This window comes from Coregonus clupeaformis, unplaced genomic scaffold, assembly GCF_020615455.1.
Source record: "Coregonus clupeaformis isolate EN_2021a unplaced genomic scaffold, ASM2061545v1 scaf0604, whole genome shotgun sequence".
NCBI lineage: Eukaryota > Metazoa > Chordata > Actinopteri > Salmoniformes > Salmonidae > Coregonus > Coregonus clupeaformis.
Genome location: NW_025534059.1, coordinates 136,791 through 164,445, shown reverse-complemented (window position 1 = coordinate 164,445; position 27,655 = coordinate 136,791). Strand labels below are relative to the sequence as shown.

Below are 27,655 nucleotides of genomic sequence, written 5' to 3'. Positions count from 1 at the left end.
CAGGGCCCGTATCCACAAAGCCTCTCAGAGTAGAAGTGCTGATCTAGGATCAGTTTTGCCTTTTAGATCATAATGAATAAGGTTATATGTAAAGATCCTAGATCAGCACTACTCTGATACATTCTGTCTTAAGTGTGGGACCATGTCTTTTGAATTATGAAACCATTAAAGAGTGTCAAACAATAAAACAACTAATACGTTTGCATAGTACTCATAGCAATCCCTCATTGCACAATCAGAAGATACTCCATCGCAGGGTGCTCATATCAGATTTTCTCACTGTATCTCTGTATCTCTTACAGTCAGTAGACATGGAGGATGGGAAGCCTGATCTGCTACTAGTCAAAGAGGAGACAGTAGAAGACGGACCAGAGAGCATTGACCTGCTGAGTGGACTAAAGATGGGGGAGCAAGGTAAGGTAGAAATACATATAGCCTACATACAGTAATAGATCTTCAATGGGAATAGTGATGCACCTGGCTATTGGGTCATTCCACCAATTTGGTGGCTTTTGAGTAGTGTAACTTTGTGTAAAAAATAAAGAGCACATATTCAATTGAATAAAAAAACACTTTTTCCTATCTCCAAAAAAAAAGACTATTAAGTGCCAAATAAAGTAACAGGGTTGACCGTAACAGGGTTGACAAATTCATCTTAAATCAGCCATAAATCCCCTTGTGACAGGGGGAATGGTTGCCTAAACATCAGACTGTTACCATGGTTACTCCGTGGCTATCAGTCTTAAATAAATAGTCTCTACAAGCCAAAATGTTGAATACAATTATATTTACACTTACTTTACCGGTTGTTCATGCTGTTGGTCCTTTTGGTGGTTGGAGGTGGAGATAAGGTATATACAGGAAAGTGTTGTTTACCCAACTTTTTGCGGCGCTGGTAGGTTCTGTCACTTGTATTTTCAATCAGTTAACGCATTTCACAATATGTAAACAATAGCCGAATGTAACCGAATGTAGTCGACCGAAGCACGTTTTCTCACAATCTGCTGGTAGTGTTTGCCGTTCGGTTAGGCTCAGCCATATTGTGCAAGTGTTTGTCACGTGCAAATTGCATCAGTATTGAAAATAAAAACCGGAAATACAAATGATATACAGATCAGCATACTGAAGGTCAGGTTGATAACACTACTCTGTGGATATAATCTTCAGTAATTACTTTGCCAAAGCAAAAAAATTACTTAATGATGGTGAAAACGTAGAGAAATGTTGGGGTTAAGTGGGTTAAAATCTTCCTACGAGTCACAGTAGATGCACAAAGGGGAAATGTCAAAATGCTGAATTTTGATACAGACTAGAAATGTTATTCATATAAAATATCTGATTTATTAAATTCTTCATGTGGTCTATATTAAAGGGCCCTTCATTTTAAAATGCAATATTGGTGCATAATTTCTAGCTAAAATATGAAAGTGATGTAAAAGGCACTCATTTCGTGGAACAACCCTTATTCTTTCATTTTTTCTTCATTCCATAAGAAGAAATCAATGCAATTTATGTTTACATACAAAAACACACATTACAATGTATGAACTTGAATAGGTAATTGACCAAAAAAACCTCCATATGTAGAGTTTTCTCTGCCATGTTTGTAAAGTCTATTTTGTAACCTCTTCCTGCAGGTGATTGGCTGGAGGCTAACAGAGGAGACTGGGCGGCCATCTTGGATTCCCAGACCCAGACGGGTGCAGCCAAGGGCCTGGGGGATGACATCACTGAGCAGGCCAGGACCAGAGGTGATATAGTGGAGGACAGTGGATGGGACAGCGTCCTCAACTCTGGGCTGGGGAACAACACTGTTAACCAGAGAGACGAACATAAAAAACAACCGAACGTAGTCTCCATGACAACAGACTGGTTGAGACCAGGGCGAGGCGTAGACTTGGTCTGCAGGGACGGGGAGGTGTCCGTATGCGGCGGGAGAGAACAGACACAGACTCGGCTAGCGATGCTCCATCCTGCTCCTATAGTTGTGATTCAGAGGGGCTGATGGTGCCTCAGGTTAACCCCCTAACAGGTGCTGCCTTCAGCCTGCCTTCTATAGGATCTATCAACTGGAACATGGACCCTGCAACAATACAGACACTCCCTGGCCTTCGTCCTCCTCACACTCTCCTAATGTTAAACCAGACCTCAGACAATGCCAGTGCCTCAACACTAAATGGCTACACAAGCCAATTGACAAATGACAGTAGTAGAGACGGAATCAGTAAGGGTGGCAGCGCCAAAGAGAAGCGCTTCCCGTGTTCGTTCTGTGGGAAAGCCTTCAGTTTCCCCAAACAGGTGGAGATCCACCAGAGGATGCACACAGGGGAGAAACCATTCGGCTGCCACCTGTGCCGGGCCAATTTCTCCCACTCATCCAGCCTGAAGAGGCACCAGAGGGTCCACACAGGGGAGAAACCCTACAGCTGTCCCCAGTGTGAGAAGAGGTTCTCCCACCAGCACCAGTTGAAGATGCACCTGAAGATCCACACGGGAGAGAGGCCGTTCGCCTGTACGCACTGCGGGAAGAGGTTCTCAGAGAGAAGCTACCTCAGGATACACCAGCAGAAAATGCACACTGGCCATGTATAGAGTATAGTGACGTAATATATTACTAGTTAGTTTGTAGTCAATTATTTTGGTTTTGGATATATAGGGAACTTCAACTGGATGAGGTGAACTGAGGAAAGAATTAGTATGATGAGGCAGAGTAGATATGGTGATGGTTGGTGTGATGGGGTCTGTAAAAATGCTTCACTGATTAAGAGTGACAACAACAGTAGCATGCGAAAGTATTCACCCCCCTTGGCATTTTTCCTATTTTGTTGCCTTACAACCTGGAATTAAAATGGGGGTTTGTATCATTTGATTTACACAACATGCCTACCACTTTGAAGATGCAACAAAACAGACAACTTGAGCGTGCGTAACTATTCACCCCTCCAAAGTCAATACTTTGTAGAGCCACCCTTTGCAGCAATTACAGCTGCAAGTCTCTTGGGGTGTGTCTCTTGGCACATCTAGCCACTGGGATTTTTGCCCATTCTTCAAGGCAAAACTGCTCCAGCTCCTTCAAGTTGGATGGGTTCCGCTGGTGTACAGCAATCTTTAAGTCATACCACAAATTCTCAATTGGATTGAGGTCTGGGCTTTGACTAGGCCATTCCAAGACATTTAAATGTTTCCCCTTAAACCACTCGAGTGTTGCTTTAGCAGTATGCTTAGGGTCATTGTCCTGCTGGAAGGTGAACCTCCGTCCCAGGCTCAAATCTCTGGAAGACTGAAACAGGTTTCCCTCAAGAATGTCCCTGTATTTAGCACCATCCATCATTCCTTCAATTCTGACCAGTTTCCCAGTCCCTGCCGATGAAAAACATCCCCACAGCATGATGCTGCCACAACCATGCTTCACTGTGGGGATGGTATTCCCGGGGTGATGAGAGGTGTTGGGTTTGCGCCAGACATAGCGTTTTCCTTGATGGCCAAAAAGCTCAATTTTAGTCTCATCTGACCAGATATTTTCTTATAACCCAACCCTGATCTGTACTTATCCACAACTTTGTCCCTGACCTGTTTGGAGAGCTCCTTGATCTTCATGGTGCCGCTTGCTTGGTGGTGTTGCAGACTCTTGGGCCTTTCAGAACAGGTGTATATATACTGAGATCATGTGACACTTAGATTGCACACAGGTGGACTTTATTTAACTAATTATGTGACTTCTGAAGGTAATTGGTTGCACCAGATCTTATTCAGGGGCTTCATAGCAAAGGGGGTGAATACATATGCACGCACCACTTTTCCGTTATTTATTTTTTAGCATTTTTCACTTCACCAATTTGGACTATTTTGTGTATGTCCATTACATGAAATCCAAATACAAAATCGATTTAAATTACAGGTTGTAATGCAACAAAATAGGAAAAAAGCCAAGGGGGATGAATACTTTTGCAAGGCACTGTATGTCCCTTTAGGTTGATATTGGTGTTTTTATAGTGAGATAATGATAGTGCCTTAATTCACTTGACAAATTAGATAAGATCCGTGTAATGTAATGTTGAACCTTTTCGAAAGTATTTAAAAATTTATTTTATCAAAGCGATGGTACCAGATTTACAGAAAATGTTAAGTGTTACCATAGTGAGAACAGTTATTCTACTTGCCACGTATCGTTTTGTGCAATAAAAGTACTGTACTTCACGTTATGTGAGTGTTGCTGAAATTAAATACAAAATTGACTCTGGGCTGACTGACTTGGTTATTTTTGTATCATTGCAGCGACTGAGGTTCCTTTATCTCAGTCGAACCAAAATATTATACTTAAATCAACACATATCAACCTTTTTTTTGATAAACTCCAATGGCTCCATATTGTTAGGTACTTGAATCACAGTGTTAGAGAAGGGCTTGACTGTGGTTAACATTTTATAATGTCATGTTTCTGTGTGTACAGCAAAGAGTTCCTTATATAAACCTTTATGCATTTCTGTTCAATTTGGGCAATTCCACAATAACGGATTTACGCTGAGACTCAGATTTTTCACTTTAAAATGTTACCAAACAAAAAACATGTATTTTTATGTGACCACGTTTTCCAAAAACTGTTAAATATCTGCTCTGAATTAAGATTCAAAAATTTCTGCAGAAAGAATGGGGTGTCAGCTATGACATGACACCTTGAGTTTGAAAAAATATATTTTGGTTATTGAACTACAGTAAGTGAAGTGGATTTACATCCGGTAACGGAATTACATCATGGGTCCCTGATCTGTACTATACAGAAATGCAAAATTAGGATATGAATATCGTTCTCTTCGTGGTGATGTATCCTGAATAGGTACACAAAGGTAGAAATATGCAATATCCTCCTTTGCATATTTGTGTATTATTCTACGCACTGGCTATTATTCTAATGAGCTCTGCCCCCAAACAAGACCACAATTAAGTGGTCTGGACCAGACCAAATCTGAACCAATCATATACGACTATGTTTCACAAGTTTGGACAGCACAGTACAGTACAGTAAAGTAGATATGTTCAGTACGGTACATTATAATCTACTTGACTGTACTGAACTCTACTGTACTTTCCAAACTTGTGAAACACAGACATCTATGATTGGTTCAGAATTGGTCAGCCCACGGTGGACTGACCAAAGTTCAACTACTTTTCAACATCCATGGACGTCCGGTTTCCCTTGGTGCTCAGTGGGTGAGGATGCTTGTTACAGTAAATGGAAAGAGGGTAGGTGGTAGGAGACGGGAGAGGAGACATTAACTGGAGAGGAGAGAGAGTGGGTGAGTGAGTGAGAGTGTGGGTTTGTCCAGACTGTTTTCACAGTCTTGCTTTGTCCACCAGATGACAGAAAGAGAAAGAAAACAGTTAGGAGCTGAACATAATAGTATGCTAGCGGAAGGAAGGACAGTAGCAGGTGACCCAACTGTGGTTTGTGATTACTATGATTTCCCATGGTAGCCAATTTAATTCCAGTAATTCCATTACCGATTTGGTAACAGAATTATAAGTCTTAATCCCTTAATAATTAATAAACAAACTTGATATCAGTAAAAACACTATAACTAATTGGTAAGTCTACCTTCACTTGTAACTTCTGTAAACTTTCATTATCCTCCCTCATGAGGGAGAGATTTTAGAAAATATCTTAAAAGATGTGGGTCTTTGTTAATGGAATTACAAGGCACAAGGCAATGTTTCTTAAATGTACAGAAACAGTTATCCAAAATGAAATATAAGTGTTTCTATTAGTTGGCAGGGCTCTTTACTTCAACATGATTGTGTTTTGATGTATTTCTAATGTGACCATCGGGTTCTTGGTCACCTCCCTGACCAAGGCCCTTCTCCCCCGATTGATCAGTTTGGCCAGGCGGCCAGCTCTAGGAAGAGTCTTAGTGGTTCCAAACTTCTTCCATTTAAGAATGATGGAGGCCACTGTGTTCTTGGGAACCTTCAATGCTGCAGAAATGTTTTGGTACCCTTCCCCAGATCTATGCCTCGACACAATCCTGTCTCGGAGCTCTACGGACAATTCCTTCAACCTCATGGCTTAGTTTCTTTCTCTGACATGCACTGTCAACTGTGGTACCATATAATGACAGGTGTGTGCCTTTCCAAATCATGTTCAATCAATTCAATTTACCACAGGTGGACTCCAATGAAGTTGTAGAAACAGCTCAAGGATGATCAATGGAAACAGGATGCACCTGAGCTCAATTTCGAGTCTCATAGCAAAGGGTCTGAATACTTCTGTAAATAAGGTATTTCTGTTTTTTATTATCTGTTTTCGCTTTGTAATAATGGGGTATTGTGTGTAGATTGATTAGGGAAAATGTGTATTTAATCAATTTTAGTATAAGGCTCTAACGTAGCAAAATATGGCACTGTATGTATGGGGGACAGAGGAAGGGGTAGTCATTCAAAGATCAGGTCAATCCCTATTTCACACAGTGAATCCATGTAACTTATTATGTGATTTGTTAAGCCAAACTTTACTCCTGAACTAATTTAGGCTTGTCTGAACAAAGGGGCTGAATACTTATGCTATATTTTAGTTATTACAATTGTATTAATTTGTAAACATTTGTAGAATTTTCTTTTCACTTTGACATTATGGAGTATTTTGTTAGATCAATGACAAAAAAAATCACTAAATCTATTTCAATCCCACTTTGTAACGCAACAAAATGTGAAAAATTCCAAGGGGGGTGAATATTTATGATACCCACTGTATTACAGTTAACATGTCAAGTGTCTTGGGGTAAGAGGGTAATTAACAGGCTGGTGTAGATACCGTTTTTTAGAGAGACAGTAAACCTAGGCTAGAACAAGGGCAGTTGAATATTTACCTTACTGAGGTGATGTAAATGGAATAGTTTAATTATTATTTTCTACTATATTCTTGCTAACACACTGTTCTTTCTAAAAAAGTCTGCTCTCAGCTTGAAAGATGTTGGTCATAGGAGATTGGATGTGTAATGTAATAAGCAGTACCGTATTTGAAAGAACAGCGCATACCTTTTTCATTTAACCACACCATTTTAACTATATGACACCAACCAATAAGATCCTTTCTCTTCAGTGTAAACGGGGCCTAGCTTAGCTTGGTGATAGCTGCAGCTGACTATCCTGTCTAGCTGATATTTCTCTGTCAAATCAGTTATAGTAAAATAGCAAGAGCCAGTGTCTGGAATGTGTTTCATAAGCTAGGGATGTGAAGCGTTCCAGCCTGGTCTCATAGACTAGACGTAACATAGTAAATGTAAATCCGGGACACTCACATTAGTATGACATGTTACATTTGGTATGGTTACATAAGACAGAAGGTTACTTAAGGCAAAAACGCAAGGAAGGTGGTTGGTCGGGGTGGATGGGTGGGTTTATAATGTGAATGTCTAGCAACCCAAAGGTTGCGTGTTCGAATCTCATCATTGACAACTTTCTCAAATGTTCTACTACTTACTACTTTTCAGCAGGGGGTTCGAACAAAAAAAAAAGTTACGGTTTATATTGTTCCTTTCTGTTCCTTTATAAACCTCTGAAATCAAAATGTTCTTTACATTTAGCTCAACATTAAATTACTTCCCAGTGCAGATAGAGCAGCTTGCTATGGAGCAGGTAAGCGATTTAATCTGCATAGGAAAGTCGTTAAGAGCAAATTGTATTTTGCCGTAACAGCATGGTTTAATAATAATGAAAGACAAACACACACGCTGTCCTGCCAGTCACAGTGTAGGGTGCGAGATGCAATTGACATTTTGCGGGTGAGGAGAGAGAGGATGGAGGAAGCTTGCCTTGAAGCGCTGGGCATCTTCTTATGACATGCATTATCTGAATTAGGCCCACAGAATTATACCTATGGAGAAGCGGCTTCTATGGAAGAACTCAGTGTCTTTGAACTTCCGAGTTGATTTAACGTTGGACCAGAGTAAACGTTATGATATGTTACGTTTCGTATGGTAGGTATTAATTTGTGGAAGTCCATCATCCATTTCGTATGATATGTTACAAATTAGAATTTGTCTGATATGTTACGAATTACAATTCCTACAAGATGTTACGAATTATTGAATGGCGCCGGAGGGAATGGCGTCAGTTTTACGGGCTCCTGACCAATAGTGCTATTTTGTGTCTTTTTTTGGTACATAATGTTTCCGCCATCGTTTCCTATGACCGTAAAGAGCTTCTGGACATAAGAACAGCTCTCACTAACCTCGATTTGGATATGAACTTCTACTTCAGTGAGTCGGAAGCTAAAGACATATTGATTATCCCGGACCAGGCCCTAATCCCAGACACTCATAGAAGGCATTATAGAGGCCGCCGCGCAGGCACCCTGGCGAGACTACGGCGGCAAATGAATAAATCGCATCTCCCCTCTGTTCTATTGGCAAATGAGCAATCGCTGAAAAATAAACTGGACGAGCTCCATTCGAGACGATCCTATCAACGGGACATTAAGAACTGTAATATACTATGCTTCTCAGTGTCATGGCTGAACAAGGATATGGATAATATAAATCTAGCTGGTTTTTCTATGCATCGGCAGGACAGAATGGCAGAGTACGGTAAGAACAGGGGTAGCGGTGTGTCTCTAATATTAAGGAAGTCTCGAGGTTCTGCTCGCCTGAGTTAGAATACCTCATCATGTAAACCCTACTATTTACCAAGAGAGTTGATCTGTATTTTTCGTAGCTGTCTATTTACCACCACAAACCGATGCTGGCACTAAGACCGCACTCAACGAGCTGTATAGGGCCATAAGCAAAGAAGAAAATGCTCATCCAGAGGCGGCCCCCAATGGCCGGTGAGTTTAATGCAGGAAAACTGATATGTTTTACCTCATTTCTACCAGCATGTCACCTGTGCAACTAGAGGGATAAAAACTCTAGATCACTCCAGAGACGCATACAAAGCTCTCCCCCCACCCTCCATTTTGCAAATCGGACCATAACTTAATCCTCCTGATTCCTGCTTACAAGCAAAAACTCAAACAGGAAGTACCAGTGACGCACTCAATATGGAAGTGGTCAGATGAAGCGGATGCTAAACTACAGGACTGTTTTGCTAGCACAGACTGGAATATGTTCCGGGATTCATCCATAATGGCTGCTGTGGCTACTGCTAGCAGTCGTTCAATCTTCTCTGTGTAACAGTTGGGATAATGGGACAATTCGGAGTACAACGCATTTCTAATCCCTGGATTGAGGTAAATTTTCCGAGCCATATCTCCCGCCGGCTCCGCGGTGTCTTAATCTACACAGGAATGTTATCTGACCCTAGTGCAGCTTTAAGCAAACGTGTTGGATCTTCTGGGTACATCCCTGCTCATTTTGCAGCCCTTAAAGACATGCGGCAGTACTTTGGCTACTAAGAAAGTACACTACATGTCCAAAAGTATGTCAACACATGCTCGTTGAACATCTCATTCCAAAATCATGGGCATTAATATGGAGTTGGTCCCCCCTTTGCTGCTATAACAGCCTCCACTCTTCTGAGAAGGCTTTCCACTAGATGTTGGAACATTGCTGTGGGGACTTGCTTCCATTCAGCCACGAGCATTAGTGAGGTTGGGCGATTAGGCCTGGCTCTCAGTCGGTATTCCAATTCATCCCAAAGGTATTCAAGGGGTTGAGGTCAGGGCTCTGTGCAGGCCAGTCAAGTTCTTCCACACCGGTCTCGACAAACCATTTCTGTATGGACCTTGCTTTGTCATGCTGAAACAGGAAAGGGCTTTCCCCAAACAGTTGCCACAAAGTTGGAAGCACAGAATCGTCTAGAATGTCATCATTGTATGCTGTAGAGCAGGGCTGTCCAACCCTCTTCCTGGAGATCTATCGTCCTGTGGGTTTTCAGTCCAACCCTAATTTAACACACCTGATTCTACTTATTAGCTGCTCAACAAGACCTTAACTAGCTGAATCAGATACGCTAAATGAGGGTTGGACTGAAAACCTAGAGGACAGTAGATCTCCAGGAAGAGGGTTGGGCAGCAATGCTGTAGAGTTAAGATTTCCCTTCACTGGAACTAAGGGGCTTAGCTCGAACCATGTAAAACAGCCCCAGACCATTATTCCTCCTCCACCAAACTTTACAGTTGGCACTATGCATTCGGGCAGGTAGCGTTTTCCTGGCATCCGCCAAACCCAGATTCGTCCAACGGACTGCCAGATGATGAAGCGTGATTCATCACTCCAGAGAACACGTTTTCACTGTTCCAGAGTCCAATGGCAGCGACCTTTACACCACTCCATAGTGATCTTAGGCTGGTGTGCGGCTGCTCGGCCATGGAAACCATTTTCATGAAGCTTCCGACTAACTTTTATTGTGCTGACGTTGCTTCCAGAGGTAGTTTGGAACTCGGTAGTGTGATGCAACCGAGGACAGACTATTTTTACGCGCTACGTGCTTCAGCACTTGGAAGTCCCATTCTGTGTGCTTGTGTGGCCTACCACTTTGTGGCTGAGCCGTTGTTGCTCCTAGACGTTTCCACTTCACAATAACAGCACTTACAGTTGACCGGTCAACTCTAGCAGGGCAGAATTTTGACGAACTAACTTGTTAGAAAGGTGGCATCCTATGACGGTGCCACGTTGAAAGTCACTGAACTCTTCAGTAGGAGCCATTCTACTGCCAATGTTTGTCTATGGAGATTGCATGGCTGTGTGCTCGATTTTATACACTTGTCAGCAACGGGTGTGGCTGAAATAGCCGAATCCACTAATTTGAAGGGCCATACTTGTGGCCATGTAGTGTATTTTTTTTAACTCCTGCTTTTGGCTGGATGTGTCAATGTGTAGTTCATACATGCATAATCTATGAGCAGAATTACTGTTTCAGTTTTGAAGCGACTGTTTTCTTGAAGTTTTGCCAAGCCATTTTCCCTAAATTTCCCCCCACCTGGGGCCAGCCCCCCTAGCAATTCAAGTTCTAGCCAATGTACTTCAGCCCCTCGCAGCATTATCCAATGAGGTTGCAGGGTGGGCCCAACGGCTCAGTGGACACAGCAGAGCGAGTGCAGTGACGTGGTGCACATATCTGGACATATGTGACGTAGTACCCAATTTTCGGGGACCACTTTTGGCGTGTGAGTGCCAAAACTACTGGTCTCAGAACTACTGGCTAAAAATTATACAAAAGTACCGGATAATCTCTTTAAAGAGTGGCCAATCAGCTTAAATCCAATATTTTTATCTCAGAAAAAGATGTCTTAAACTAGTCATTTTTTGGTCGTATGACATCGTGACCAGAATATGACCATTATAAGACAACATAATGACAGATGGAGTACTGTCTCATGCAGTCTCACCCTCTCATGCCCCAGAGCCTTAGCAGGGTCTCTGAGTTTTTGAATGACTGAAGGAGTGGGATTTTTTTGTTTTTGTAAATGTTTTGTAGTTTGTGTGGAATAATGTAGAACAGCCCCGGAAGAAGATGGCTGCCGTTTTACAGCCCTCTAACCAATTGTACTATTATGTGTGTTTTTCCGCGTTATTTGTAATTTATTTTGTACATAATGTTTCTGCCATCGTCTCTTATAACCAAAGAGAGCTTCTGGATATCAGGACAGCGATTACTCACCTCGAATTGGACGAAGACTTTTTCTTCAACGAGGCGTTCGCGAAGGATATCATACAGACACCCGACAAGGCCCAGATCCCCGTCATTCGCGTGAGGAAGAGACGGAGATATCGTGGACGCAGATCCGGGTGCCTTGTAAGGATCCGACGGCGAACGAGTAAACTGCCTCTCCCATCAATCCTATTAGCCAACGTTCAATCTTTTGAGAATAAAATTGACGATTTAAGATTACGGTTATCCTACCAACGGGACATTAAAAACTGTAATATCTTATGTTTCACGGAGTCGTGGCTGAACGACAACAATGACAACATTCAGCTAGCGGGCTATACACTACATCGACAGGACAGAACTGCAGACTCTGGTAAGACAAGGGGTGGCGGTCTGTGTATATTTGTAAACAACAGCTGGTGCACAAAATCAAATACTAAGGAAGTCTCAAGGTTTTGCTCGCCTGAGGTAGAGTATCTTATGATAAGCTGTAGACCACACTATTTACCAAGAGAGTTTTCATCTATATTTTTCATAGCTGTCTATTTACCACCACAAACCAATGCTGGCATTAAGATTGCACTGAATGAGTTGTACAAGGCCATTAATCAACAGGAAAACGCTCATCCAGATGCAGCGCTCCTAGTAGCCGGGGACTTTAATGCAGGGAAACTTAAATCCGTTCTACCTCATTTCTACCAGCATGTTAAATGTGCAACCAGAGGGGAAAAAACTCTAGACCACCTTTACTCCACACACAGAGACGCATACAAAGCTCTCCCTCGCCCTCCATTTGGCAAATCTGACCATAACTCTATCCTCCTGATTCCTGCTTATAAGCAAAAACTGAAGCAGGAAGCACCAGTGATTCGGCTAATAAAAAAGTGGTCAGATGACGCAGATGCTAAGCTACAGGACTGTTTTGCTAGCACAGACTGGAACATGTTCCGGGATTCTTCAGACAGCATTGAGGAGTACACCACATCAGTCACTGGCTTCATCAATAAGTGCATCGATGATGTCGTCCCCACAGTGACCGTACGTACATACCCCAACCAGAAGCCATGGATTACAGGAAACATCCGCACTGAGCTAAAGGGTAGAGCTGCCGCTTTCAAGGAACGGGACTCTAACCCGGACGCTTATAAGAAATCCCGCTATGACCTCCGACGAACCATCAAACAGGCAAAGAGTCAATACAGGTCTAAGATTGAATCATACTACACTGGCTCTGACGCTCGTCGGATGTGGCAGGGCTTGAAAACTATTACAGACTACAAAGGGAAGCACAGCCGCGAGCTGCCCAGTGACACAAGCCTACCAGACGAGCTAAACCACTTCTATGCTCGCTTCGAGGCAAGCAACACTGAAGCATGCATGAGAGCACCAGCTGTTCCGGACGACTATGTGATCACGCTCTCCGTAGCCGATGTGAGTAAGACTTTTAAGCAGGTCAACATTCACAAGGCCGCAGGGCCAGACGGATTACCAGGACGTGTACTCCGAGCATGTGCTGACCAACTGGCAAGTGTCTTCACTGACATTTTCAACATGTCCCTGACTGAGTCTGTAATACCAACATGTTTCAAGCAGACCACCATAGTCCCCGTGCCCAAGAACTCTAAGATAACCTGCCTAAATGACTACCGACCCGTAGCACTGACGTCTGTAGCCATGAAGTGCTTTGAAAGACTGGTCATGGCTCACATCAACAGCATAATCCCAGAAACCCTAGACCCACTCCAATTTGCATACCGCCCCAACAGATCCACAGATGATGCAATCTCTATCGCACTCCACACTGCCCTTTCCCACCTGGACAAGAGGAACACCTACGTGAGAATGCTATTCATTGACTACAGCTCAGCATTCAACACCATAGTGCCCTCTAAGCTCATCACTAAGCTAAGGATCCTGGGACTAAACACCTCCCTCTGCAACTGGATCCTGGACTTCCTGACGGGCCGCCCCCAGGTGGTAAGGGTAGGTAACAACACATCTGCCACACTGATCCTCAACACGGGGGCCCCCTCAGGGGTGCGTGCTCAGTCCCCTCCTGTACTCTCTGTTCACCCATGACTGCATGGCCAGGCACGACTCCAACACCATCATTAAGTTTGCCGACGACACAACAGTGGTAGGCCTGATCACCGACAACGATGAGACAGCCTATAGGGAGGAGGTCAGAGATCTGGCCGTGTGGTGCCAGGACAACAACCTCTCCCTCAACGTGACCAAGACAAAGGAGATGATTGTGGACTACAGGAAAAAAAAGAGGACTGAGCACGCCCCCATTCTCATCGACGGGGCTGTAGTGGAACAGGTTGAGAGCTTCAAGTTCCTTGGTGTCCACATCACCAACGAACTATCATGGTCCAAACACACCAAGACAGTCGTGAAGAGGGCACGACAAAGCCTATTCCCCCTCAGGAGACTAAAAAAATTTGGCATGGGTCCTCAGATCCTCAAAAAATTCTACAGCTGCACCATCGAGAGCATCCTGACTGGTTGCATCACCGCCTGGTATGGCAACTGCTTGGCCTCTGACCGCAAGGCACTACAGAGGGTAGTGCGTACGGCCCAGTACATCACTGGGGCAAAGCTCCCTGCCATCCAAGACCTCTATACCAGGCGGTGTCAGAGGAAGGCCCTCAAAATTGTCAAAGACTCCAGCCACCCTAGTCATAGACTGTTCTCTCTGCTACCGCACGGCAAGCGGTACCGGAGTGCCAAGTCTAGGTCCAAAAGACTTCTCAACAGCTTCTACCCCAAGCCATAAGACTCCTGAACAGCTAATCATGGCTACCCGGACTATTTGCACTGCCCCCCACCCCATCCTTTTTACGCTGCTGCTACTCTGTTAAGTATTTATGCATAGTCACTTTAACTCTACCCACATGTACATATTACCTCAACTACCTCAACTAGCCGGTGCCCCCGCACATTGACTATGCAACGGTACCCCCCCTGTATATATAGCTGTATATATAGCCTCCCCTACTGTCACTTTATTTTACTGTATATATAGCCTCCCCTACTGTCACTTTATTTCACTTCTGCTCTTTTTTTCTCAACACTTTTTTTGTTGTTGTTTTATTCTTACTTTTTGTTTAAAATAAATGCACTGTTGGTTAAGGGCTGTAAGTAAGCATTTCACTGTAATGTCTGCACCTGTTGTATTCGGCGCATGTGACCAATAAAATGTGATTTGATTTGATGTTATTTCCCCTTCCCCATAATGGGATTTTTGTGCATTCTTTCACCCCGTCCAGTTGGTGGCGGCAATACACCTTTGGCGTGAAATTCGCCACAAAATCTTACCGAAGAAGTAAACGGAAGTAAGCGTTGACCATTTACAATTTTCACGTTAGCGTTTTTATTGTTGTAATTTAGACATTTATTACCACCATGGAACTCACAATATTGCTAATTTAACTGCACAGCATCACATACTTGCCCCAGGTAGTCTTTCATTCGCGTTGGAGACAGGACTTGGTTGATGTTGTCTAGGTAAAGCTAGCTGCAATCGTTAGCTAACAATGGCTGACTGTGTAGTTTTTCACACTCAAATAGCCTCCATTATGGAGGTGCTAGCGAATGAAGCCGTTGCAAATATCTGTAAACTCGTAGACGACGACTATGCAGTGTTTCGTTTGGAAATAACTCAAAGCCAGAAAGAAAACAGTGGATTGCGGAGGAAACTACAGCTATTGGAACTGAAGCAGGCACGGGAGCGCGCAGAGAGGACAACGCGAGATCGCGTCCTCGCCAGTCGTCCCAGTAGTGTCAACATCCTCGACCAATACAAAGGAATGGAAAGAGGTACATTTTGCAAGGCCGAGGGGGCTGTCGCACCGTTCCAATGTGCATGTGTGTCTTTAGATGTGTTAACCACATATGCTTAACCAGAATTGCTTCTTGGTCAGTTTTTGGATACTACGCAATAATTCACCTGATTACTTAGCTATCTTGTAGAAATACACAATAGGGTCGTTCCACGTCTTTTTTCCCCCAAATGAGCTTAACGGAAACATTTCTATTTATAGCTCGATTGATTATGTTCCATGCATCACATTGTTTTAAGTGAGCAAATAATAGATAATGCAGTAAATCAATAATCTGTTTAGAATATGATATTGGGTAGTTCAATTTGATTTAAATCACTTTTTGACCACACCCCTTTTGATTTGAACGAAACTTTCTATTAATATTTTCTGATGGTAGAAGTGGTCAGAAAGTAACTTTTGGACCTGAATGCCAAAACATTTAGGAGATAGATGTGCTCAATGTTGACCCGTTTCTAGACCATGTCAATAGTGTATAATATACCATTAAGCATTGAAAGTAGCTAACCTAAACACCTCTTTTCCCCCAATCACTCTCTCAGGTGAAGGACATCTCACTGGAGGCCACAGGAGCTTTGTGAAGCCAGCGGGATGCAATACATGGAGAGATGACCAACCAATCACTGTTGATGAGGGGAGTGGAACCTCAACCCAGCACGTTATCATGATAGAGGTTAGTGTAATAGTGTTGCATAAAATATTACAGTTACTTTGTAAGTCAAATGTGGCCGTTTATTTCAGTAAGGCTCCCCTCAGGTATTCACTTGTTTACATGTACATCCTTATTTATCTGCCATAGGGGAGCTTGTGAGACTTCCCTACGACATTGTTATCCAATTCAACTCATATACCGGTAATAAACTCTCTTCCTGTGTCAGTCTGCAGATGCAGAGGCTGCAGGTCCTGGGGTCAAGCAGGAGAGGTCTGAAGGAGAGGAGGACCCACGGCACAGCAGAGACACCCAGACTCAAGCGGCTGTAGAGCCCCATGTAGCCACAAAGGACCCCACCACCATCGCCCCAGCGCCGCCCAGCACCCGACGCAGAATCACGGAGGTCAGTGGAACGCAGAACGCCGTCCTCAAGTCAGAGACAGACACGGATACTTTAACTGTAACACACAGGCTCTTACACACAGGATCTGACCACAGATCAGACCCTGAGAGACTGGGGCTGGGGAGACTGGGCTGTCCTGCTTCCGGCTCAGAGTATTTACTTTACGGTAACCCGAGGACTGTTCATTCTCATCGGGACTCAGGTGATGCATTAGAGACTGGCAATGATCTGTCATGTTCTTACACTACAGAGATGGACCCTGGCATCATGCCCTTGGGTTTAGAGACACAGACTGATCTGTCTAGAGAGGACTGGAACCGGTACAGTAGTAGTGTATACTCTGAAGGGTGCCTAGATAAGAAAGGGGAGGTTATAGTCGTAGATGATGTGACTGTGAAAGTGGATGGAGACGTTCCTCTGACATGGAATGCAGACAAGACTCACTTAGGAGAAGGACACTCACAAGGCAGAGATTTCTTAGATTACAGGGAAAGCTTAGAGACAAATCCAAATGTCACGACCCACTCCCCATTACACGCACTCAAGGATCGCGAGCCAGTGTCCATGTCGATGGGACCTTCCGATTCACAGGACTGCGTCCTTTTCGATCAGGTATTGAACTCAAAGGGCCAAAGGGCCCAGGCACGGGGTAGAGGAGCGACATCAGGCAAAAGTAAAGAGAAACGGTTCCTATGCATGTTCTGTAACAAAGGCTTCAGCTGCCTCCAGAAGGTGGAGATCCACCAGAGGGTCCACACAGGGGAGAAACCCTTCGGCTGTACCCAGTGTCATATGCGCTTCGCTGAGGCTGGTAACCTGAAGAAGCACCAGAGGGTCCACACAGGGGAGAAACCCTTCGGCTGTACCCAGTGTCACATGCGCTTCGCCCAGGCTGGTCACCTGAAGAGACACCAGAGGGTCCATACAGGGCAGAAATAATACAGCTGACCCCATTGTGCGAAGAGATTCTCCTGCCAGCACCAGCTGAAGATGCACCTGAAGGGCCACACGGGCGAAAGGCCGTTCACCTGTACGCACTGCTGGAAGAGGTTGTCAGAGAGGAGCTACCTCAGAATACACCAGCAGAAAAACCATTCCACTCTATCACATAGAAAGTAACCAATTCCCCTCAATAGCCTCTGACGTTTAGATCAAACACTGCATTAAAGACAAAGATTAATTTTCATTATTGTCAGCAGAAAATATCATGTGGAATAACGAGAGTAATATTCCTGGGTAGCATATTGCTTCCAGACATTGTGTGATATACACTGAGTGTACAAAACATTAGGAACACCTGCTCTTTCCAAGACATAGACTGACCAGGGGAATCCAGGTGAAAACTATGATCCCTTATTGATGTCACTTGTTAAATCCACTTCAATCAGTGTAGATGAAGGGGAGGAGAGACAGGTTAAAGAAGGATTATTAAGCCTTGAGACAATTGAGACATGGATTGTGTATGTGTGCCATTCAGAGGGTGAATGGGCAAGACAAAATGTTTAAGTGCCTTTGAAAGGGGTATGGTAGTAGTTGTCAGGTGCACCAATTTGTGTCAAGAACTGCAACGCTGCTGGATTTTTCACGCTCAACAGTTTTCCGTGTGTATCAAGAATAGTGCACCACCCAAAGGACATCCAGCCAACTTGTAGGAAGCACTGGAGTCAACATGGGCCAGCATCCCTGTGGAACACTTTCGACACCTTGTAGAGTCCATACCCCAACAAATTGAGGCTGTTGTGAGGGCAAAGGGGGGGGTGCGCAACTCAATAATAGGAAGGTGTCAATGTTTTGTACACTCAGTGTATGGGGCATATATAAGCCTAAAAAGTCTTACGTAATGTGTTTGATTCTAACATGTATTGACTCAGGGGTTGAATACTTATCTAATCAAGATATTAGTGTTTTATTTTATTTTTTACAAACGTTAGAGAGTATTTTGTGTAGATCATTGACAAAAAATTACAATTAAATCAATTTGAATCCCACTTTGTAACACAACTAAATGTGGAAAAAGTAAAGGGGTGTGAATACTTTCTGAAGGCACTACTTAATTTCTATAAAGTGATATATTGTGTTTGTACAGTGTAGCTAGCTATATAATGTTCACAAATGCCTATTTCATTACTTCCATTCAACTACTTTAATTTCCCCCCCAAATTAAATTGTATTTGTCACATGTGCCTGAAATGCTTACTTACAAGCCCTTAACCAACAATGCAGTTAAGAAAAATAAGAGTTAAGAAAATATTTACTAAATGAACTAAAGTAAAAAAAAAAAAAAATTCAAGAGCAACAATAAAATGACAATAACGAGGCTATATACCGGAGGTACTGAGTCATTGTGCGGGGGTACAGGTTAGTCGAGGTAATTGAGGTACATGTAGGTAGGGGTAAAGTGACTATGGGGGGGGGGGTCAGTGCAAATAGTCCAGGTAGCCATTTGATTAGCTGTTCAGCAGTCTTATGGCTGTTAAGAAGCCTTTTGGACCTAGACTTGGCGCTCCGGTACTGCTTGCTGTGTGGTAGCAAAGAGAACTATGACTAGGGTGGCTGGAGTCTTTGGCAGTTTGAAGGGCTTTCCATTGACACCTATCGTGGAAAAATTACAAACTCTGTTATACAGTGGCTTGCGAAAGTATTCACCCCCCTTGGCATTTTTCCTATTTTGTTGCCTTACAACCTGGAATTAAAATGGGTCTGTATCATTTGATTTACACAACATGCCTACCACTTTGAAGATGCAAAATATTTTTGGGTGTGAAATAAACAAGAAATAAGACTAAAAAACAGAACTTGAGCGTGCATAACTATTCACCCCCCCAAAGTCAATACTTTGTAGAGCCACCTTTTGCAGCAATTACAGCTGCAAGTCTCTTGGGGTATATCTCTATAAGCTTGGCACATCTAGCCACTGGGATTTTTGCCCATTCTTCAAGGCAAAACTGCTCCAGCTCCTTCAAGTTGGATGGGTTCCACAGGTGTACAGCAATCTTTAAGTCATACCACATATTCTCAATTGGATTGAGGTCTGGGCCATTCCAAGACATTTAAATGTTTCCCCTTAAACCACTCAAGTGTTGCTTTAGCAGTATGCTTAGGGTCATTGTCCTGCTGGAAGGTGAACCTCCGTCCCAGTCTCAAATCTCTGGAACACTGAAACAGGTTTCCCTCAAGAATTTCCCTGTATTTAGCGCCATTCAACATTCCTTCAATTCTGACCAGTTTCCCAGTCCCTGTCGATGAAAAACATCCCCACAGCATGATGCTGCCACCACCATGCTTCACTGTGGGGATGGTGTTCTCGGGGTGATGAGAGGTGTTGGGTTTGCGCTAGACATAGCGTTTTCCTTGATGGCCAAAAAGCTCAATTTTAGTCTCATCTGACCAGAGTACCTTCTTCCATATGTTTGGGGAATCTCCCACATGGCTTTTGGCGAACACCAAATGTGTTTGCTTATTTTTTTCTGTAAGCAATGGCTTTTTTCTGGCCACTCTTCCATAAAGCCCAGCTCTGTGGAGTGTATGGCTTAAAGTGGTCCTATGGACAGATACTCCAATTTCCGCTGTGGAGCTTTGCAGCTCCTTCAGGGTTATCTTTGGTCTCTTTGTTGCCTCTCTGATTAATGCCCTCCTTGCCTGGTCTGTGAGATTTGGTGGGCGGCCCGCTCTTGGCAGGTTTGTTGTGGTGCCATATTCTTTCCATTTTTTAATAATGGATCTAATGGTGCTCCGTGGGATGTTCAAAGTTTCTGATATTTTTTTATAACCCAACCCTGATCTGTACTTCTCCACAACTTTGTCCCTGACTTGTTTGGAGAGCTCCTTGGTCTTCATGGTGCCGCTTGCTTGGTGGTGCCTCTTGCTTAGTGGTGTTGCAGACTCTGGGGCCTTTCAGAACAGGTGTATATATACTGAGATCATGTGACACTTAGATTGCACAAAGGTGGACTTTATTTAACTAATTATGTGACTTCTGGTGAAACCAATTACCTTCAGATCTTATTTAGGGGCTTCATAGAAAAGGGGGTGAATACATATGCACGCACCACTTTTCCGTTATTGATTTCTTAGAATTTTTTGAAATAAGTTTTTTTTTTTTCACTTCACCAATTTGGACTATTTTGTGTATGTCCATTACATGAAATCCAAATAAAAATCCATTTAAATTACAGGTTGTAATGCAACAAAATAGGAAAAAACGCCAAGGGGGATGAATACTTTTGCAAGGCACTGTACATGTGCTGTATAAGCCTTAAACCTGTACATTTCCACTGTCTGTTTCTCTCATGTAGGAAGAAGCCAGTGTTTTTCCTCTCTTGTTTCTGAGCAACTTGGTCATGCGGCCAAAGACAAAGAGCCTCTGAGAGTGACCACAGTTTTTGGTCCATCCTGTTATTTTCGTATCTTTCAAGGGCACAGCTGTGTGGAGATATGAAGAGAACAGAGGCTAGCTTGAGCAGCAGCGACAATTCTATCAGCAGAAAGGAGTAACAAAACTGCCGTTATCAATTGTTTGTGCGCTATGTTCCCACCATGATCTCACACACCTGCTAAACTGCCACGTAGACAGAGGTTGTATTTTCCTATAAAGGCTGAGTCCCAACTCTTGTTTGTTGGGCTCTTAACTCTGCACTGTTGTTGAGAGGATTATTAACCAGCTCCAGATTTGCAAATCTTATAATAAAAAGTTGTTGTTTGCAGTCTCTTCCTTTCTGGTTGGAATTTCCACTACAATTCTTGGCGACAAGGATGGGATGGCTAACTCCGCTTGCTCATCGTTCCCGGGGAGACCAAGGATAACCGTGCACAGGGTCTACAGTAGACGTGGCTCGGGGAGCCCACACTCCGACTAAGAGGAGCAGAAAGGGACCCGCCTCGGACCCGGCAGGGAGCGTCAGTGGACGGATACATCATCCCGAACAGACAAAATAAATTAAGGGGGAGACTGATATCTTTCAAACATCATAGAAAATCCTGTTCTGGGAACAGGTCGTGCACATTAGGTCTTTGTTGAAGCAAAGACACCCCTAGTTAGAAACTTTGTTGTAGCAGAGTTATTTCTGATAGGGGAAGTCCTAGAATCTTGAATTAGGAACTCTGTTGGAACAGAGATATCTTTAATTAAAGGAGAAATTCTGGGACGAGTTGCCCTGTTGGAGCAGGAACATCTCTGACTAGGATCTTTGTAGGAGCAGGGATAACCTGGTCAGACACAGGTACGTTTTCACTGTGTGTGAAGAAGACCTTGTCTTAGTGACAAGGAGGGCTCTACTGTGTGGAGAAAACCCTGTTTTATAACAGAGGCATTCCCGGGTAAATGCGCATTATTTGGCAAAGTACTTCATTAATATTAAATTGATATGCCATGGTTTGCAAATGTCAGATGTAAATGCATGAGCTATGTGATTCCAGGACAGGGTCCTGAGATAAAGTAAGAACATATTCCTGCAGGTTAGCACATTATTTTAGAAGGCCGCAATTTGCCCAATGGATATACTTAGGAAATAATTGGTTACGTGCATAAAACACATACAACATTTTGTATAGGGGGAAATACTGTATGGGTACATAATTCTAAATTACATAAAGAAATTAAAACATATTTTGATGGCGAAGAAACACTCCCTTTTGAGTTAACCCATAATTGATCAATTTGTTTTTGAGTTAACCCATAATTCATTTTAAGAAAGGAAGACGTTCCTAACTAAATACTGTTTGTTTTGTATGTTTGTTTTTGTTTGTCTCTGAGTGTGTGTATAGATGGAGTTTCACAATGGGTGAACCCTGTCTGCCTGACCCTCTGACTGGACCGGTGAAGGTAATGGTGGAGAAGTGGGGCAGGAACATTCTGGAACAGGTACCGCTCTGACACAAGGTAGCAGATTTTCCCTTGAAAGGCACATTAAGTGAGGTTTTGTTAGCAGAATGTAGAAAGAAGTTACAGGACTTCGAGAGATAGGCAAGTAGAATAGACTGGGATGATTTTAGGAAGTGGGAAGGAGAAGCAGAGAAGGGCAGACAAGAAAATTAAAGGAATAATGGTGAATGAGAAGGAAAAACAATGACTTTCCACCTCCCTATTATACCCCTGTATCCACTGCACCAGCACCCACCCTGGTTGTCCAACAGCAGCCCGCTCAGCCGCCGCAGCTCTACTCCTAACAAGACCTGATAAGACTGCAGGACCGTCAGACCCCTCAGAGGCAGCCCCAGAGCAGTAGGAACCAGTTCTACACACCGCCTACAACGACTCCCGTTTCACTGTAGGACTACAGGCATAGATTGGAGAACTGTTTCCGCAAACACAGTGGCATCAGACCAGCAACAGGCGGTCATTGAACACTGTAAACACGCTGAGAGGCAGCAACTGTCTCAAGAAGATAAGATGAAACAGAGAATGGAAAAGGAGGAATGCACAGCTGGCATTCTCAAGGACAGGGCCAGCAGCGGCAGGCTCAGGGAGGGCCTCAAAACGATGGACAGAGAGGAAAAGGAAGAGGTAGAGGGAGAGGAGGAGGGGGAGACAGTGCTGACGGACGGGCCGGACGACAGCAACCACAGGGTAGGAACTTTGCCTGCTATAATTGTGGAAAGAGTGGACATTTTGCAAAAGACTGCAATAACGGATCGGGTGGGGCAGGGCGAGGGGGAGGTAACTGCAGAACAGGACCGCCACCGAAAACGACCCTTTACAACCCACATACAGATTGACACGAGGTTGAGACAGTTGACACCCTTGGACAGCATTTAAAGATTTTTTCAAGCACCCGTGAAGAGCCAATGTTTCATCTCTTCGTCAATGGGGAGTCAATAGAATTTCTAGTAGATACTGGCGCTGCAATGTCTGTGATAAATTCTAAAACTATGTCCAATCCTCCCATGTCAAATGAATCAGTCAGCACTGTGGGGGCCTCGGGAGTAATTATGAAAAGAGTTACTCACGATGCCCCTGCCGGTTAAAATTGATGATATGTGCAGGACACATTTCAATTTATTGCCTCTGCATGTTGCCCTGTAAATTTGGCAGGAAGTTGGGAATTAATGTTATTTTATCCAAACGTGTGATTGGTACTATGCATGGAACATACAGGACATTGACAGATCAAATTGTGACCCAATTGAAGAGATTTTCTCAACGGCCCGTAGCTGTTGGAAAAAGAAAGACAGTTTTATGCCACAGACAGACCTACATTGCACCGCCAATTTCTCACCATTGACGAGAGATTTACACTGAGAGATTTACACTTTGAGAGATTTATATTATGAACAGAACTGGCTGATAGGAACCACACCCCAAGAGAGCTTACTATGCAGTGATACTCACGACGTTCAGATTATAGTGGGCCTCAGTTTTGTTTTGTGCTTAGTATTAAGATGTAAAAAAAAATTGTTGCCTGGGAGGATACTGATGTTTGGTTTGAAGTCTGTCTTGCAGGTCACTGACTGGGAACTTAGAGCGGATGGGTCTAAATTCTCCCCCGCACACATACTTGGTGTGGGCTGCAGTTCAACCAGGCGTACAATGGCCTTGATAGCACCAAACCAACTAAGCAGATGGTTTCCGTGGAGACTGAGTCACCATTGCTGGCTGGTCTCCCAGACTCTCTGTGGGCTGAAGATTAGTGTGACACTGGGCGAATGAGGGGGGTGAAACCGCTTACGTCACACCTAAGAGCACACAGACCCAGCCAGGCCCAGTATCCTGAGTCAGGAGGCAGTGCAGGGGATTACCCCTGTTCATGCTTTATTGGTAGAGAGAGGAGCAATTGTGCCTTGTTCAGACTCTCCCTGCAACACCCCCATTCTTCCTGTCCGGAAAGCCTCGGGTGATTGGCGTTTTGTTCAAGATCTTACAGTTAATACAGTATGTCGACGACCTGTTACTGTGTTCTGAAACCCAACAAGCATGCAAAATCGACACCAGAGCTCTGTTAGTGTTCCTTGCTGAAAAGGTTTCTAAGAAAAAAAGCTGCAGCTTGTGTCTCAATCCGTCAAGTATCTAGGACATGATATTACACCAAATGGTAGGAAATTGGGTCTAGAGCAGGGGTGTCAAACTCATTTTAGCTCAGGGGCCACATGGAGGAAGATCTATTCCCAAGTGGGCCGGACCGGTAAAATCATGGTATATATAACTTAAAAACAACAACTTCAGATTGTTTTCTTTGTTTTAATACTATCAACATAAAACATAAAGCTGGAGCCTGAGGACAGTGTGTCCAAAATAGTACAAGCACAACATCACTATTAATCATAAAACACCTGAAGTTTATTTGAAAATTCTAAAGAAAAAGAACACACAAACACACAATGCCTCAGTGATTCACATAACTGTTTCACAGATCACAGAATTATATCAGGGTGTCATTTCTAAGGCAGAAATGAAGATACAAATAGTGAAATCCTGTTCCCCAAACAAGTGCAAGAACCACAGAGTCAAGAATAGGTTAAATATACAAATAAAATAAAATCAATTAAAAACAATATCACATCAACATAAAAACATATAAACATAAAGATGGAGCCTGAGGACAGTGTGTCCAAAAGCACAACATCACTATTAATCATAAAACACCTCAAGTTATTTGAAATTCTGAGGACAAACAACACACAAACACACAATGCCTCAGTGATTCACAGAAGTATATCACAGATCACAGAACTATATCAGGGTGTCTCATGCAGCACTTTAAGTGGGGTTGCATAGTTTATTTGACTCCTGATACCTGGCATCTTTTAGCTTTCACCAGCGCATCAATATCAGGCGTCACATCCTGAGTGGCAGCCAACTTCAGGATGTGATTCAAGTGCTTGTGCGTGAGCCTTGAGCGCAGCTTTGTTTTATTTATGCTCATTACAGAGAACTTGCTCACAAAGATATGTGGTTCCAAACATGCACAACAGTTTTGCAGCGAGGGCTGTCAAGTTGGGGTAACCTGGCAAGAGATTCTGATAAAATGTGTCCAAGCCAGCTGCGGCAAATTTGCCCTTCAAATCCGAGTCACACTGCAAGTCTATTATTTCAAGTTGGATGCTGACGGGCAGATCAAAGGGATTCACGGTGAATGGCGAACAAAAAACGTTGAAGTCTTTCTCCAGTTCACCAAAAATCTGAAAGCGTTGCTCAAACTCCCTTAACAGTCCCGTTATTTTATCTTTGAACCGCTTCATGTCTGCCACATGTTGGGTTCGCGCACACATTTTTCAGACAGGGGAAGTGAGCTGCATCACCACCGGCGAGTTGCGTCTCCCACAATGACAGCTTCAACTTGAAAGAACGTATGCTGTCATAATACTGCGTGGCAACTTTGTTGCGCCCTTGCAGCTGTTTGTTAAAGTTATTCAGGTGCTCTGTAACATCCACCATAAATGCAAGGTCCTGCATCCATTCTGCGGAATTAAATTCTAACACTGGTTTGCCCTTTTCTTCCATGAACTGTTCAATTTCTTCTCGTAAATCAAAGAAACGCCTCAGCACAGCACCTCGGCTTAACCATCTGACCTCAGTGTGGTATGGCAGGCCATAGATGTGGTCTTTCTCTCTGAGAAGGCTGTCAAACTGACGGTGATTCAGGCTTCTGGATCGGATGAAATTAACAGTTTGGATGACCACCTTCATGACGTTATCCATCTTTAATGACTTGCAACACAAAGACTCCTGGTGCAAAATACAGTGAAAAGTCCAAAAATCACGTCCTCCATTTGCAGATTGCACTTTCTCTCTGAACTTTGTCACAACGCCTGCTTTTTTCCCGATAATTGAGGGCGCACCATCTGTAGCCAGGCTGACAGCGCGGGACCAGTCCACTCCGACCCTGTCCAGCGCGCCGACGAGTGCAGTGAAAATATCAGCTGCTGTCGTTGTATCTGTCATCGGCACCAACTCCACGAACTCCTCTGTGACGGTCAATGTGTCATCAACTCCGCGGATGAAAATGGCCAGTTGTGCAACATCTGTAATGTCCGTGCTTTCATCAATTGCAACCGAAAACGCAATAAATGACTTTACTTTTTGCTTCAACTGGCTGTCCAAATCCACTGAAAGATCGGAAATCCTGTCTGCAACTGTGTTTCTTGTCAGGCTGATATTTGCAAAAGCCTGGTGCTTTTCAGGGCACACAATCTCTGCTGCCTTCATCATGCATGTTTTTACAAATTCACCCTCACCAAATGGTTTTGAAGCCACTGCGATTTCATTAGCAATGAGGTAGCTAGCTTTCACTGCAGCGTCACTGATTTCTCGGCTGTGAGTAAACACAGACTGCTGTTTCTTCAGACCCACCAACAGTTCATTCACCTTCTCTCTTCTCCGCTGTCCTTGAAAGTTGTCATATTTGTCGGCATGAAGACTCACATAGTGGCGACGAAGGTTATATTCTTTCAGCACTGCAACATGCTGTGAACACACCAAACATACAGCTTTCCCATTCAATTCCGTGAATAAATAGAAGGATGACAATTTTTCTTGGAACACTCTGCACTCTGCGTCCACTTTTCTCTTTTTTGACAGAGACATATTGGGGCAATGAGGGTGCCAAAGCACATAATGTTAAAAGTAGAAGCCGTAATAAATATCGCGGGAAAAACAAAGTAGCTCATCCGGACTGGCTGCACTTGCTTGACCTATTTGCTCTGCCCCGGTATAAACAGTTTGCTTGCTTAACACAATTGCTATTGCGCCATCCAGTGGACACAATTGGAACAGCAGTTTATTTTATTGAAAATTGCAGCTCATTTTTATACTTTACAAAATCATCTCGCGGGCCGGATTAAACCCGTTTGCGGGCCTGATCCGGCCCGCGGGCCGGACGTTTGACACCCCTGCTCTACGTTTTTCTGAATCTCTCCACATTGCTTCACAGGCTAAATGTTCTTTTGAAGCTGCATGCTTATTTAAGCCCTTGCCTGTTCCAATTGCATGCTTCCAATCATTAAATCCCTTAATGGAGAAGTTCGCGTCCGATGATACAGATTTGAATTTCCTGCACGCATAACAAAATGCGGAGTCCTTTTCCACCGAGTACTCAAGCCAGTCCCTGTTCAAATACCAGCTAGAGGAAAATGATCGTTTTTTTTAACCAAACATTTTGACTGAATATTTCCTCAACACAACCTGTTTGGGTTTGTATATGCCGAGGTCACTCATACCCACTGATTCAACAGGCAGTT

General features: G+C 43.6%; 1 protein-coding gene and 1 pseudogene across 2 annotated transcripts; both read left to right on the top strand.

Moving 5' to 3' along the window:
* The first annotated feature begins 72 nt into the window (after positions 1 to 72).
* On the top strand, positions 73 to 2,849 carry LOC123481125 (annotated as a pseudogene).
* Positions 2,850 to 16,085: 13,236 nt separating this feature from the next.
* On the top strand, positions 16,086 to 24,595 carry LOC121561232 (zinc finger protein 3-like). Of its 2 annotated transcripts, XR_006658917.1 has the most exons (3): positions 16,086 to 16,101; positions 16,307 to 16,483; positions 22,247 to 24,595. XR_006658917.1 is itself a non-coding variant. In XM_045216088.1 (2 exons), the coding sequence occupies exons 1-2, from the start codon at positions 16,093 to 16,095 to the stop codon at positions 17,420 to 17,422; spliced, it is 1,125 nt and encodes a 374-aa protein (XP_045072023.1). In that variant the 5' UTR covers position 16,092; the 3' UTR covers positions 17,423 to 17,813. The 2 variants fall into 2 exon arrangements, 1 of the variants encoding a protein (XP_045072023.1); XM_045216088.1 differs by lacking the exon at positions 22,247 to 24,595 and having other exon boundaries at positions 16,092 to 16,101; positions 16,307 to 17,813.
* Positions 24,596 to 27,655: the final 3,060 nt, after the last annotated feature.